Genomic DNA, 16537 nt, shown 5'->3' with positions numbered 1-16537 from the left:
CTAAGGGATTCATTTTTCATGGTGTTAAAATACAATGAGCATATTCACCATTGTTCTTTTAGCATTGTAAATTAATCTATGTCTGAACACAAAGGTAAAATCCTTAACACCCATATTTAATGAGTTTGTCCCCTTGTTTATTTTAAACCTATAAAATTTCTGAAGAGATCTGTCCTGGCAGCCTGTGGGGTTGGGGAAGGAGATGCTACAACCATTCTGTTTGTGAGCAGAAAATATTCTTAATTCAAAACTTGAAGTGTCATAATTGTTCTATGTTGTTCTATGTTCAAACTCAGCCTGTCAATAGTTAATGCCAAAGCCATTTTTGTAGCCACTATTCGAGGGAGAAGAGAAGACATCTTAATTAAACTCTGCCTTTGTTGAGGACATCAGAAAAGCTGCTGACAGAGTGTGCATGCTAACTGCAGTCATGCATCCTGCCGTCGCCACTGACAAGGAAAAAAAACAATAAAAGCGGGCTGCAAGTGGCTGCTGCCATGCAGGTTGCTGTGGAAGAGAGGCTTGAGAAACTGTTGCTTTGTCCATTCAGTAAAATGTCTTTGAATTTTTAGCGACAACCTCTAATAACTACAAGTCAGAATAATTCTTTCCATGGTGGGGCATTGCAGACTTATCACGCTGAACTGTTGAACATCAGAAGTCAAGGTGCAAAATAAGATCAATAAAAATCATTAGATGTTGAACTGTCCTTTGATTTTGATCCATGGTGAAGTTTGGTAGTTTGGGGTTTTTACCCCTGAGGTCGAGGTGTTTAAAATTAAATAGAAAAGGTATTTTTCACATAATCACCTTGCTGTGGTGGCTAGGACTTTAAGGGAACTAGTAGCAAAATATCTATAATAAAATCGTGAGAGCTGGGAACTCTTTGGTGAGGTCGTCTACCCTCATCCTGTTCATTTGTGTTTTATTATTTTGCTGTATTCTCTTGCCATTCCCTTTCTCTTTCATGTGGGAAGAAAAAGGCATGCGTGGGGTGTAAAGGGTAAGAGTAATTGCTGGTCTGTCTACCCGTATCACTGCGGTGGGAATTAAAAAATGGAACATATCCAGTGCACCTGTGGACAAGCAGCATCAGTCTTCTGCTATTGTTTCTGGGCACTGCTGGTCGCTCCTGCTTTCTAGCAGACAGTAAAAAAAAAAAAAAAAAGTGTGGTCAAGAAGGATTTGAGAAACTTACTTGTAAAGCATCTGAAGCTGAGACTGTTCCTGTAATATTATTGACAATGGGTAGATAAAACGCTATAGAAATACAGGGACAAGCGGATTTCTCTTCTCTGCTGGCTGCCCAGGTGTCTCAAAAAGGACCTGAAAGAGACATTTCTCTTTCTGCAAGAAGAGATAAATTCCTTGCCTGACAGGATTGTCTGCTTCATCTTGGAGATATTTACCTTGAGGCTGTATGGAGCAGTCTTTTTGACTATTGCTTATTATGACTTGCATTGAGATTAACGAGTCATTTCATACAACTCCATCACTAAATCTGGGTTGCCTTTTGCCTAAGATCAAAGAAATACCATGTCTCATTGTCCAGTTCCCCCAGTTTTTTTGACCACTGTTCAGCTAAAATATTTAGTTGTTATTTACTTTGATTTGTTGATCCAAAGTGCTGTGATATATATTAACTAAATATTCCGATCAAGAACTAGTAAAAAATGCATAATTAAATTACTTGTCAGGAATAAAAGTTTTAATCTTGCTAAGGACAGGTAGGAACTTAAGGTAGAAAAGATATTCTTAGGAGGGTGGGTAAAAAAGGTTCTCATAATCCACAGGAAAAAAGTAAAAAAAAAGTTTCAGTTGCTACATTTCATGGGAAAAGACTTTTTTCTTTTTGCCATTTATTAGTCTACAGAGATCTACTTTGCACAATGAAAATATTAATTAGTATCACATTATTAGCAGTAAATTCCAGTTTTCAATGAAACATTCAAGTGGAAGAGCCATATTTTGGGACAGTTTTGTTCAGTTCTCTGACAAATGAAACCATTAAAACTGTACACAAGTGAGATATAACAGATGACTAGGATCCTCTGGTCTCATGCTATAATAGTTATTATTTTGCTGTGTTTGGACTTGAGTGAACAAATAAATGGGGGATTCATACCCTGTCTTATCACACATAGTCTGAAATGCTGGCTGGAATGCATAGCTATCCACCAAATTATTTTCATTCAGATATAGTTTTGGATAGCTGGTAAAGCAGGGTTAATTTTAAATAATGCTTTTGGTGAAAACATAGACAAATGGTTGCACAAATTCTTGTTAGAAAGTAGATTTTATTTGTGAAATTAGAAAAAAAGAATAGAATGAGTATAAAGAACAACTTTGAAAGTCACTTTTAAGTTTCACATTTTTCCCTTGAAGCAGTAGATGTAAACAGCTGGTGATAGTGAGTTGACTGTACTTTGCCTTCCTATGATACTTCTTTGAGCTAGAAGTGATGATAAAGAATCATTTATTCATGATTCTTTGGTGTAGAAGCTGTTTTTCAAAATACTGATATTTTTCCTGTAAATACTTTCTAAAGCTCTAGTTTTAATAATATTTTTTAAATATTTTTCTTTAGTCTTTTAAGATGCCATTTTAATATGTGTAAAGCAAGTATGTTTAAAATCATTGATTTGGAAGTGCAAATTGAAAGCATGTGTTGATAGGAATAGTGCCTGTATAAGAGGAACTCACTTTTCTTTTTTAAATTATGAAAATACTTTTGAGTTGCCTGGTGAATTTGATTGAGACAGTACATTCAAAGAAAATACAGTTTATTCTGTTTATCAATTTTCAAAATATTTGTTTCTGAGTATTCTTATATAAAGACAGAGAAACTTTTACTGATGTAAAAATTCACAGAAAGCAAAATTTGCAGTTAAAATTAAAAAAAAAAGAAGTTGTACTGTGCTTACATGTTGATCATCAGATGTTTATATTATTAATTTCCATGCCTCAAAAGTCTTACAGTGTTAATATTTATAGTAACAGTTTTTATGATATTTACAGTTTAATCTTATATTTTTAATTTAGATGGGTTTATTGTTTAATATGACTTTGTAATTTGGATATTCAAGAAAAACTTAACATTTTCATAATCATTTCGTGGAACTGAGCCTCTATAGAAAACTTCAGAGCATTCCACTCAGAGGCAGTTTTGTTTATTAGTGTTTATTTTCACCTCCCCTTAGGATACTGTTTGTAACCCAGCATGATTTATTGTGAGAGCAATTATACACAAATTCAAGGAGGATTTTGTATTCTGGCTACATGATTGCATGGAAATCATTTCTGTCTTCCTTAGAAGTTCACCTGTTCATCTTATCTGTCTCAAAGTCTTTATGATTTTAGTTCATTATTGCGGAGCTAAGCATGATATGATATAGATGCTTTTAATGCCAATGTCCCCACAAGTTTATGTACTGGCTGCCTGGAGCTGGGCCTAATAGTTTATGTTTAACAATATTAATACCAATATCACACAGAGGTAGTACTGTTGATTTTTTTAAGATGCAATGTCCCCTTCCTCAGCACTGCAGTTCTGCAGCAGCTTAATTTGTGATTTGGTAAGGCACCATGCTTGAGATGAATCATAAAGTTGTGGCTTGGCAGCCCCTGCCCAATGCTTGGCAATTTTCATAAATGCAGAGTATTAAACAGAGTAGCCTAACTGTTCAGCTACCTGAATTTCCCATATACTTTTAGCTTACTAAGGGTTTTTTCAGGATTTTCCTCTGTTGAAGGAGAGTTATGCCTTGCCCTGACTGTGGGTATTATTCCCTGGGGGGTGGGAGAGGGCAGGTGAATTGTATCCGCTTCTAGATTGGTAAAATATTTTGGGAACTCTTCAGATGGACCTGTTACAAAATATTATACCAGATAAGTTTATCACTTTTGATAGAGAGTGAAAGGAGACAGACCTTTTCCTCCAAGTGTCCTTAAAACTTACATGAAGTATTGTAAGTTACTAACATGTATGCAATGAGTAGGGTTTTTAAAATGTTTTGCTAGTTTCTGTAAGGCTCTATTCTTGTTGCTGAAGTCTAAAATTTTTTGCAGGGCTTAATCTGGTTTAAAGTCTTTTGACTATGGGTGTTTGGAGTGTTCTTTTTTTCTGTGTTTTACCTGTGTTAATTATAATGAAGGATGTTGGAGGCAGAGAACAGGACGCGCAACTGGCCTAATAATATTCTGCGGCGAGATTTTTCTCCATCTCCATCAGGACCCATCCTGTTTTAGTACTTACTTTTAAGACGGCAATGCTGCTTCACCAAACTTCCTCCTACAGTGAGAGAAGTAGGGATAACTCTTGGAAAAAGTTTTGAGGCTAGTGACAAAATATGTTTGTCTTTCAGATCCCCAGCTCAAGGGTATAGTGACCAGGTTATATTGCAGGCAAGGCTACTACTTGCAAATGCACCCCGATGGAAGTCTCGATGGAACCAAGGATGACAGCAGTAATTCTAGTAAGTGACTGCCCCAGGAGAATGTCTTAATCGCACACGCAGATTGCATCGCTCGAGTATGTACGCGCAGACACAGTGTTAATGCCTTTGGAGGGTTTCTGAATGTGTTTTGTCAAAAGGAGGAGGGTTCTGTCCATTCGAAGCCTAATGACCGCCAGCATGGCTTGTGCAGGACGTTGGCCTAAATGTATTCCCTCTGAAGAGGAAGGCGTAAGTGCCGATGGACCTCAGGGGTGAGATATTTAGGCCAATGGTTGTCTTCTGGTAATTTTATAAAAATGGTAAAATTACATTAAAAATATTTTTTATAAAAGCTGTATATTTAACATAAATGTCTTATCTTCAAATAAATAACAGAAAAAAAAAAGGAAAGAAAAAATCCTTGAAAAATCTGATCATATAGGCCCTGATTCAGCAAAGCAAATAAGTGTATGTCTAACTATCAAAGTCCTGCTTAAAACACATGCTGAAGTACCTTGCTGAATTTGGGCTAAAGATACTACAGTCCCTATACTAGCAAGAGTTCCAATGATTTTAAGAGAATTTCTGCCAGTGTAGGGACTGCGACAGTGGCAGTTTTCAAAAATATTCCAAACAAAAGTGGTGTTGAAAGGCCTTGTGGGTCACTGCTTTGGTACTCTTTTCCTATGAAACTGCCACATATTTTCATTCAATGAGCATATATATGTTTGATAACTTCAGCTGCAAATGATAATTAAGCAAACCTATTCTTACTCTAGAAACAGTTGATTTTTATTTTTCTCTTTAGCAGAGAACATTTGTATTTTGTTTATTTTAATGATAATGGCATATTTAAGTAACATATTTCTGTGTGATCTTGAGGTCTATTTTAAGCATTTTTAATACAAAAGATTTATCTTCTTGTTATGCATATATAAATAAGCCTGTAATTTCCTCAAAAATGTTGGAATAAGGCTATAGAAATTAAGGGATTTGAGGTTTCTGCGTTACTTTGGTTAGGTCCCTGTTTTATCTGATAATGCACGGCTGTCATTTTTAACACATTTCATCAACAGATAGCATGATCATCTTTTATTGTTCTCTTTTTTTTTTAGAATTGAGAAAAATAATTGATTAATCTATTTTGATGTGTATTTCTCTGCTTGTTTTCCAAGTGTTTTTTTTCCCCCTCCTGTTCCTTGTTTCATTTCTTCCCTCAGTGTGTCCATCTCCCATGCCCACTTCTTTACTGGACTAGATACTAAGACCTTGTACAGACAAGATCATTATTGCTTTTTATAGAAGCTTTGCCCATATGAAGTCCGAGAAATGTGTCTTAGAGTGCGAGCGCGTATCTCTCTCTCCCTCTCCTTCTCTCTCTGCCCATCTCTCTCTTATTTTCAGCTTCAATGAGGAGGTGTGTATGACTGCAATAATTTTGGAATGTTTTAATGTTATGTCTGGTTTTTTTAATCTTAGAACTCCATGGATTTTGAATCTTTGCAAAACTAGACCATAGTGCCTTAATCTTTCCTCTTTTTGCTGTTGTTAGCTTTACAAATCTTCCCTTTTTTTGCTTACTACATCATTTTCCCTTTCTCTCTCCTCTTCCCTGCCTTTCTGGATTTCCATCTGTCTGCCCATCTCTCTTATTCTTGTTGTTCCAAAACACAGAATGAATATTCTATATTATAAATATTCTGAAATATAGAACTTGTCCAAACTCAACCAAATACCAGATAGCAGTATTGCGTATTTTGGATAAATACTGATAGATAATATTGTGTTTTACTTCAACATGATTTTTAGGCTAAAACGAGTTTTTTCCATAAGCGGATTTTTTTTCTGTCTTTAACTGGTGATATTCACTATTTGTTTCTTCACTAGTCCAATTTTACAATATTGTTTAGTAAAGACAGTTTAGACCATAAGGATGTAAAATTAACGTGTTTACCAGGAAAGCATACAATCTCCACCTTAAATGTTGCCAGTATATATGTATCAACACTATATTAAGAGCTGAAAAGATTGATCCATTTGGTATATTCATGAATATATGAACATGTGTCTGTTTCTTTTGTGCTGTCAGTCTTTCTCCTCAGTTCTTTTCCCTTTCCACTCTGTTTCCTTCCATTCCTGTTGAATTTTTTGTTTCGTATTGCTTTTCTTTATTGCAGCATATTTCGTTTTTCCTTTTCTCTTTTACGTTAAAACAATTTTCTCATGGATAAAATTGCTAGTATTTTGACCTTTTATTTTGTGAGCTCCTTATTGTGATAATTTCTGTCTGAGGCTTACTGGTAAATAAGCTTTGGCAGCTGCCAGAGGGGGAAAATTCTACTTTTGACCATGGAGCTTGCAGGCTGCCTATTTAATGTGCCCAGTGGGCGAAGGGATGGACATATATTAGCTGTCAATAGGACAGATAGTACGCTTACCTTGATAGTGAGGATAACTTCCATTCAAAGTGTATTTCATAAAAATGGAAGAAATGCAGACTGCCAAAGGGTGTCCATCTCTGCCAGCCTTCCACTCATCTTCTGCACTATTCACTGTCCCTGAAGCCTGTGAAAGAGTCCTTCTCATGCACTGACCATCTGAGTAGCTGGGTGTTGGAGAAGCCAGAGTGAGTGAGTAGCGAGGGACAGAGAAGTGATTTCTTTTTTGTCTTCAGCAAGGAAACTGCTTGAAGATTAGTCATGCTGCTACTTTTTGTGCTGTTGCAATTTATTCTGTGTCAAGCAGTTAGAGGAGTGCTTGAAGTTGAAATTCTCTCAAGTGCATATGTCATTTTGTACTCATTTTATATGTATGTCAGTAAACATAAGTTAAACACTATTGGGGTCACAGTGTTATAGAGAGGTAGCGCAAAGTAAGATTAAGAGGTAGTCTGTTCAAATTGAGTGGTTCTGTTCACATCCATTTTTTGTTTGTCTTTAAAGTTTCGTGGTAGACTCTTTAATGTGACTTTTTGCTTCTATCTGAAGTCAAAATGAGTTTTACCAGTGGTTTCGGTCAGCTGCTATAGTGCAAGCCATTGTCCCAGCTTGCCTTAAGTTTGAGTAAAGGCTAGAGTCTGCAGAGATGGATGGCAAGATTTTTAACCTATCGCTGCGCACAAACCCTTGCATGAAAAAGGAAGAAAGAGATGACTGCTTGTAATTGCATCCCTGAATGTACTTTCGTCTGCTCATGTGGTGGCCATGCTATTAGAACCCAACCTAAACAGACTGATGGGTTTCAGTTCATTGTCGTAATTTCTTTTTATATCTTTTCCAAGTTAGTGATGTTTTGTGACAGAGTATGAATTAATGGACCTGTTGATTAATGGTGCTGAGTTTCCTTAAGTCACATCACCAGACCAAGGCTGTTAGGTTAAACCATCTTGTGTGTACAGTCTGTATTTTTTTGCCAAACTCTCAGTGATATGTGGAAAGAGGCGTTATTACATTGCTTTTCTTGTTTTAGCTGTTTTTCTCTTTTTCCTTCCTCTAATGCCTTACAGTTTCTGGTTTGTTTTTGTGGCTTGCTTGTAGTGAAAGCAGGAGTGACTGTGGTTAAAGCTGTAGGCTTGGTTACTGAGGTTCTGCTCAGTGTAGGTGTCCCTCTCTAGTTCTAATTTTCCTGGATTTTACAGCAGTTCTTAGCATTACTTGGTGTGAATGGGACTTGCTTCAGCGTTGTCCATGGGCCTCATCATTATTAATTAGGAAAAACAAGCTACTACACAGAAACTATATAGAAGAGATTTCCATATTGTGCTTGTGGTAACAAGTGTTACATTTCCCCTCCTGTCCTCCTCCCCACCCAAAACGGCTCATTTTCAGGCTTTGGTCTATCTTCAAAGTTTTGTCTCATGAATGAAGGGTAGGTTTAGTAGGAAGACTGATTAATTTGGGAAACAGGCAATTCTGATTCTTTAATTTCTGAGATTGAAACCCTGAATCTCTTAGCCCTATGGCTTATTTTGATTCACCTGAGGAGTGTATCATCTCAGCCAACAACCACTGAAAAAATTAAACATAAATTATGATACTTTCCTTGATGGGTGATAAACCTGATTTTAACACTCAACTCTTACTATTTGTGCCCCTTATGAAATTACAGTCATGTTTAAAACAGATTAAAAGAGCATTACTCATTTGTAGCCCTATTTCATAAACTGATAAATGCTAAAGTTAACATTACCCAAGCCACTTTGATTTGGCTGTGCTGTGCACATCTCTTGCTTAATTATGCAGCAACATGCTTTACTTCCTTCATGGCACTTGGTACCTGGTAGAGTTGCTGTTCAAGAAATCGTGCAGCCATTTAACATTCCTTTATTTTCAACTTTTAATGCATGCTCCTAATGCTCTATTTATATGTTCCAAATTGAATATGGAAGTATTAACTTTTTAATGTCTTTCTAAAGTACCTACCACTATCATATTTTGGTTTGAAGATATTAATAAAATAATCTTCACAGCACCCTTGTAAGCTAAAGGAGATAATTAGACAGAAATAAAGCACATGAAGATTAAAAAACAACACCTGCAATGTTGTTAAATTTGGATTACTGAAAGTTAAATTTGGATTACTGAACTGAAATATTTGCAGTCTGATTTTTGCACTGTTTTTTACTGCAGTTTATCTTCAAAGAATTACACAGGCATTTAGTCATCTATTTACATCACCTTTGGCAGTTAGGTAAGCCTGTTTCTCCCATCAGTATGATCTTAGTCAGTGTGAAGATGGCCATGTTCAGCCATACTAAAAAGTACGTTTTAATTATGTCTTGTGTAACATCAGGCAGGTAGAATGGGCTTGCTCCGTAAGAAATGGATGGACGGATCTCTGAATACCAGCCTCCCTGCACTCATTGCCAATCTAAAAGATGTTCTGATGGAGTCGTCATTTTTGCCTGTCAGATGGAAATAAATTAAAGAAATAGTTGCCTTGATCTGATTGCAGATTTGGTGCTGTGGGAAGTTTTGTTAACTGACACCAGGGCAGTGCACATGCAGAAGAAACAGCAAGTTTATAAGCCTTAAGCAATTGGTCTCTAGCAAGCTTCTTGAGAAAAACAGTGATCTGTGATGGCAATTTTCTTGTAGCTACAAGTCAGTCATACCTAAATAGACTTTCACAAGGATATGGAAATATCTGATTTCAGGCATTTCAGATTTCAAGTTAATAGACTGTGATGGTATTACATAAAAAAAGGAAAAAGAAATGTGGTGGTTTTGTGTTTTGCTCAAGGAAGGAGTTACTACTTATCAAAAAGTGGACTTTAACTTTGGCTAAAACTTTTGGAGGATTAGAATCCAATTCAAATTTGTTCCTGCAAATCCCCTCCACGACACCTAAAACAATAACTTTTTTCATGCCAGTTGTTCCTGTTAATTGCCCCCCACCCCCGTTTTCTGATCTTGTGTGTGGTGGAAGTAGGCTTGCAGGCTTAGGAAAAGAAAGAGAAACCATTTGCTTTACAGTCATGGTTTGGACGGAATACAAAGCAGAGCTAAGGGAGCATGTACAGGCTCAGCGCTGACAAGAAGAAAGGGTTTTACTCACACCATTTTTGCTGATTGGTTAACTTGATTTCCCTGATGTTCCCACGTCTTATTTACAGTTGGATTTGCCAGGCTTTATACTTAAGCGTGCAGCATGGGAGCACTGAGCACTAGGCAGAATTATATTTCCTGGGCTGTTCCAGGGTGCTCCCTCTCTCAACTCATCTGTGGACTCACTGGGCTGGGTTTAGGTACATAAAGGTGTTCAGGGACCTCGCTCCCCACTTACTTTTGGTTTTGGATCATTGTCTTAAAGATAGAGGGAAGCTGGGGGCATGGTCCTTTTTCACACCCCCCTCAGGTAAGGGCATAGCTTTGGCTGTGCAGACCTGAAATGCCAGCAAACTCTGGAAGGCTTTCTGCTTTTCTCAAAGCAAGTTCTTATTAGAGTGGAGGGTAGCATAGGTGAATCTTAGGAAGATTTGAAAGTGTAATTGCTCACAGAAGTCCTGCTCAGTGAAGAGTACTGAACAGGCAGGTTCTGGAGGAAATTGTATTTCCTTTGGCCAGCTTCAGAGCATGTAAAAACCACATGCTGTGCCTTACTGGTGTATGTTTTGCTGACCTCAGTATGAAGCACATTGCTGAGCGTTTATCAATCAAGAACTGAATGTAGACTGGCCTCCCTAGTTTCACCCAAGTCTGAAAGATTTTGTAGAAGTTACTGACTATTCTGTATGTGCAGAATTACAGCATTTCAGATCACACTCTAAAATTTTATGGTCTTAGACTAATTACAGGAGCTCTGACAATCTCCGATTAAAACTTGGTGGCAGTAAAAGATACATTATATGCCCTCCTCGGTGCTTTCTAAATTCGCCAGCATTATAAGGTGCTCTAGTAATTTTATAGGTTGCATAAAACACTGCCATGTTACAGGCCTCTAATGCTCCTTAAATGGTGGTTGTTTTTTTTTTTTAGCTTTGCTGCTTTATTTTTATTGGTAATACAGCAAATTATGTCTACATTCCAGAAGTTTTGACTGAACCAGTATGATTAGGAGTTATTTTTCATTAGCAGTTTTCCATGGATGACTTGTCTTTTGTGGTCACCTCTTTTCTTTATACAAGTATTGTTTGTTTTTCCTTCCTGGTGTCCCCTCAATTGTTGCTGCCCTCCCTCTAGCACAGCATTCATATCCAGGTTTCCTCCTGGACTTTCTTTTCTTCTAGAAAAAACCAAACTTAACTGCCATCTGAAACCTAGTTTTGCTGTGACAGACTCTCCTTCTACCACCCACAATAGTGGTTTTGCTGGTTTTGACATTGTTTCATTTGAGGGTAATGGCTGATTGTTTTTTTAACTTCCAAATTATATTGAACATTTGAGAGCCCTCAAGTCATGCAGTGTTTAGCCTATATACTCTTAGGATATCTTGTCCGTGAGTGCCATATTTCACTGGTTTACATTTATCTTGTATCGATTAGAGAGGGAACCTTGTCTGTATCCTGTATTTTTCTAGTGAACAGCCCAGTAAGATCCTAGCATGATGGAGACTTTTGGAAACTACAGAAATGAAAATGCTATGTATTTGTGCTAATTCTTGTCTGATGTCATCTCTTCTATTCTTCTTTGTAAACCCATAAATCTGTTTTCTGTTCTTCCAGAACTCTTTTGAATATATTTTTCTTTCTACAGCTGTAGGAAGTGCTCTGCTACAACAATTCCTAGCTTTATACTGGCTTTGTGCGTTCCTAAAAAGATCTTACGTTACATATTCTTTTTCTGCGTGACAATGTTGAAGGAAAGAGTTTTTTTTTTCAATCCACTTCTATCTTTAAATTCTAGTAGTCAACCTATGGTTTTTCTCAGTTGTAAAGATTTGGTCATCTTCATCATAAACAATCTGTGGCTTTGTGTCCTTTGACCAACCAGGAGTTTCCACACCTTGAGAGAATGTATCTACTGCAATTACATGACCCTTTTTCTCTTGATTTGGGCTTTACCCCTGGCATTCTGATTACAGATAGCCTCATAGGGTACACTTTCTGGTCACACCTATGCATGTCCTTCCTAAATTTTGAGGAACTCACTGTAGGTGTTATTGTGTTCCTGAGACCTGTCTTGGTGGAACCACGGTCCTTGCTGCATATGCTGAACACACAGGTTGCGCTTTTGGTTTTCATCCAAGGACTTGTGAATCTTTGACTCATCCACAGTGGAAAAACACTTAGCATGAACTCTGGCTCATCCAGATCTTTTCTTCCAAGACTGTTTGATGTGTGCTTTGCATCTGATTTCCTAGTATGAGTCAGTAAACTTAGTATAAGTGTATGCTGGCATAATTTTTAGAAGAATTGGTCTGTGTCTCCTACTTATGTCACTTTTTCTTTTGTTGTTCTGTGGTGAGGCTGGTAAACTCCTGCTCTTCACACTGGTCTTTTTCAGACACTAATCAAAGCTGTGACTGTTTTTGTTATTACAGAGGTATATACCATTGCTAGGGTATCTGCTATTAGCTGTTTTTTTAATTATTTATTTTCCCCAGAATTCCAGTCTTTGAACATGTTCTATATTCAGCTCAATAGCATTTATGCACATTTAGAGTCAATCACATATTTCAGTGCTTTTCTGAACTAGGATAATCCTCTGCCATTACCTGAGGCCTGTGTACTGCTGCTTGTATCAAATATATCATTCACAAAAGCAAAAAAATTTTTTTTATTTGAAATCACAGACCCCTTGAAAGCAATCTTTAATGAGAACACATCTTAATCCAAAACCATAAAAATGCCTAAGAAAATAAAAAGGTACTTGCCAGAATCAGAGAGATACGTTTTCTGCAGGGTATCTCACAAGTATTACCCTTATGTTCAGTCTACATTGATGAAGGAACTGTTGGGCTCTTTGACTCTTTTCAGATTGCCTGAGATACTCGTGTCTGCACTGCTGCATAAATGATTACAGTCCAGTCTGCTGTGCTTTGTATTTGCTAGTTAGCACTTGTGCCAAATACTGAACTATTGCAGGACTTATTGCTAGATAGATACTTAGGCTTTAATTTTAAGGATTAACTTTACTAGAAGCAAGATTTTCTGAATTAGTTTAATTTTAAAATCAGAAAAAAATTGTACAGGGAGTAGTTTTATTTTTTTACTAATTATGTTTATTAGAATATTGTCATAACCATAGTATATTCATATCTGATCATGTTTTTTTTCACAGCTTTATTCAACCTTATACCAGTGGGACTTCGGGTTGTTGCTATCCAGGGTGTAAAGACTGGGTTGTATATAGCCCTAAATGGAGAAGGTTTCCTCTACACATCAGTAAGTACCTTTCTGAACTCTGCTTAAAAGGCACAGCTGAAGTTGAAATCTACACAGGAATGAGATGCATATTCACTTTTAAGAAGTTCTATAATGTCTGTATATGTATATACATATAGTACACACACCTGTGTACCCATATATGTATACAGCATACCTATAAATGGGATACAGTAGAAATTACTGTGTACTGTGTATGAAAATCTGCATGTTAGCAGTCCTAAAAAAACATCCAGTAGAACTCTTTTTCTGGTAGGCTATACTGGTAGAGTGCAATACACCACAAAGATTATTTTCAGTTAAATTCCCCAGAATTTTTAAATAAAAACCTGCAATTATTTTCTTAGTGACTTGTTGATCAGAATCCAAAAGCTGCTGCAACAGTTACTTTTATTGATAAGACTTACAAGTGTAACTTCTGTCTAAAAAGTCATTAACAGCCTTACAGTTTATCACCATAATCTTGTAATTGTATGCTTAGCATTATTGATTTTTTTTATTTCCAATATCGGGAAAATAAAGAGTTCTGCGAGGGACTAGATCTTTGTAGAATGATCAAAGTTTAAGAAAAAAATCTTTTGAGTCACAAAGAAGACTGCTGGATAAAGTGATCGGAAAGTCCTCAGATTGTTTAAGATATTCCAAATGATTTAATGCTAATCACTCAGTGTGCTGTGAATATAAAAATCCTCAGTTTTGTGTAAATTTAGTGTCTTAACCTCCTTTGAAAGGCAAACAGAGTTTAATATGAACAGGCAGTTCTGTCAGGTATTAACAAGGTGGCTTAAAGGATTTTTCATTACTATATTTTTATTGCCATCTATGTTGAATTTATTTACATAGTGCTTTTTCCATTTTTGACATCGCATAGTTCTTAATTCCCCACTGAGTTACAATACACTGCTTTTTTTTCAATGTCCATTGAAAGGAAATTGGACAGATTAAGTTTCTAATGCCCTGAGGGAAAGTAGTCTGTTTGTTTCAAATATACAATTGTCTTAGAAAAGCTAATTAGGAAGAAAAAATGGAACTAATCTTGAATGTCAATGTCAACACAAAGAGAAAATTTCTCCTCATAAAATGTCCGCTGGAAACTCCAGCAGTATAGTCTAAAACATTTATTTTCTTCTGTTCAAAATAAAAAAATTCTATCACAGGAAAACATGTAATATTTGCTGTCAGAAGGAATAAAACTAGAAGAAAAAACCTAGAGCTATCAAAGAAAATGCATTGCTGACTTTCCAGTTCCATCACTTCGTGTGGGGAGTTCGTTTCAGTATGATGGCATGAACAGTATTTTTTTAATGTATTGGTACAGTTAAGAGTATATTCTTGCCCAGCACTGTTTCTGAAGTGAGTTCTCAGTCCTTCAGAAAAAAGTATAAATTTCAGAAAATGTACCAGTTCCCTGACGTATAATTCTGCACAGGGAGGGACCCTACATGAACAAATTCTGGCAGCCACTGTGTTTATGTATTATTCTAGAAATAGTCCAAGTTAAATGAATGGTGTCATCTGGGAAAGGGAAAGGAGTGGAAAGTACAAGGCAAGATAAGAAGAAATGACTGCATCCGAACTTTGAATAGATGTGAACCCAACACTTAGAACATCCTCAGGTCTAACAAGATATTTCTGTCACACCAGTGGGAATCTGAATTGCTTTGTTCCTATGTCTTCTTTTTGAGCAACACAGATTACTTAGGTTGTGATCAGTCTCATGGGTGTAAATAAAAGATTATGTATAAGGAAAATGCAATCCACATGTTTAAAGTTTCGCAGGATTGCATATTCTTCATTGTCACTAATGGCAAAGTTTTTGGACTTGACTTCATGTATTCCTGTAGTTACTGCAACTTCTTAAGTACTTCTGAATTTTGTTCTGTGAATGTTGCTATGTTTTGAGTGTATTTCTCTTAAAAATTTCTTGGGAGAGTGTCTCAAGCTGTCACTTTACCTTGTGTGAGGTAAGGAAATGAGTGTTTTTGGAATGTACTGCTTACTCTTTCTCTTGCGGAGAATGAAAGATAAGTGGCCCATTAAGTGACAAAGAGATGTGACACACTAGAAAACTCAGTGGAAGCCTTTAGTTTTGGTATGTCTACAAAATGATTTTCAACTTACACTTTTGTCAAGTTGAAAAGCAGTAATATTTGGTAATGTAATGCAAGTTTAAAGGTAGTGATTTCAAAACATCAGTGCTGTAATACAGGTTTGATTGTTTCATATTAATGTATTGAAAACATTGACAATACATTTTTGTCTTAGCAATTGCCTGCTTTCAGCTTAGAGACTAATGCATTTGAAATGAAGAAGACAAAGCACCAGAGAGAAGTTTGTTTTCTCCCTGAACACCAAGATGAAGAAATACTGCATGCAGAATATTTTAAATACTGTTGTTTGTAGAAAAATATTTTTAACAAATCACTTTCTGTTACTGTCTTGTTGGTGGATTTTTTTGACTCTTTGTCATGGTAGTGTATCTGTTGCACCTAAATGCAGAAGTTGTGTATTACATGTCGTATATGTTTTTCCCTTGGATATTCAAGGGAGGACGGGAGAAAAAAGTTTTCTAAGTTTCATATGCCAACTGTCATAACTGAAGAAAAGTGCCACATAATGGGAAAGCTAGTTAAAATTTACATATATTTAGATATATTGCCAATTTCTTATAAACATTTTTTAAAAATGGAAGCATGCACTATGGACTAAGTAGCACTTACAGTCTAAGTTGAGACCGAAGTCCTGTGTGGTCCTTCTCTGCAGAATACCTCAGCGTCCCTTTTTCCATTCACAGTATATGAAACCCATAGCTTGTGAGAATGTCCTATATGTTGATGCCTCTCTTCAGAGATTGAAGGCCCCAACTTAATTATTTTTATCATAAGCTTCACATGATGTTGACTAAGCAACAGTACTGACAGGAAAGGTATTATGTGTGATCCTGCTTTCTCTGATATGAAGTATTCAGTAAGGGGAAAATGAAGGTACAGTGACAGACCAGTTTTACATATAGATTATCAAATGCAGATTTGCATTGTTTTCTTGCTTTGTTTTTTTAAAAAAAAAAATCTTTTTTTAAATGGTTGTTTGTGTCAGTTCCGGAGTCTCTTGGTTTTTTTCTTATTTTATTCTGCCGTATCTCATAGAATCATAGAATGGTTTGGGTTGGAAGGGACCTTAAAGGTCATCTAGTTTCAAGCCCCCTGCCATGGGCAGGGACACCTTCCACTAGACCAGGTTGCTCAAAGCCCATCCAACCTGGCCTTGAACACTTCCA

General features: G+C 36.5%; 1 protein-coding gene across 4 annotated transcripts in view; it reads left to right on the top strand.

The window, feature by feature from the left end:
- FGF14 (fibroblast growth factor 14) overlaps positions 1–16537 on the top strand; it is a 424503-nt gene that overhangs the window by 315090 nt on the left and 92876 nt on the right. For 2 of the 4 annotated variants that reach the window (XM_050903161.1, XM_050903171.1), the window contains exons 2-3: positions 4365–4475; positions 13157–13260. In XM_050903161.1, coding sequence (XP_050759118.1) covers positions 4365–4475; positions 13157–13260 — 215 coding nt within the window. Of the gene's footprint in view, positions 1–119; positions 136–4364; positions 4476–13156; positions 13261–16537 lie in introns of those variants that run through there. The other 2 variants (XM_050903190.1, XM_050903181.1) reach the window with 2 other exon arrangements.

The sequence above is a fragment of the Gymnogyps californianus genome, chromosome 1, assembly GCF_018139145.2.
Source record: "Gymnogyps californianus isolate 813 chromosome 1, ASM1813914v2, whole genome shotgun sequence".
Taxonomy (NCBI): domain Eukaryota; kingdom Metazoa; phylum Chordata; class Aves; order Accipitriformes; family Cathartidae; genus Gymnogyps; species Gymnogyps californianus.
This window is presented reverse-complemented; position numbering and strand designations above follow the sequence as displayed.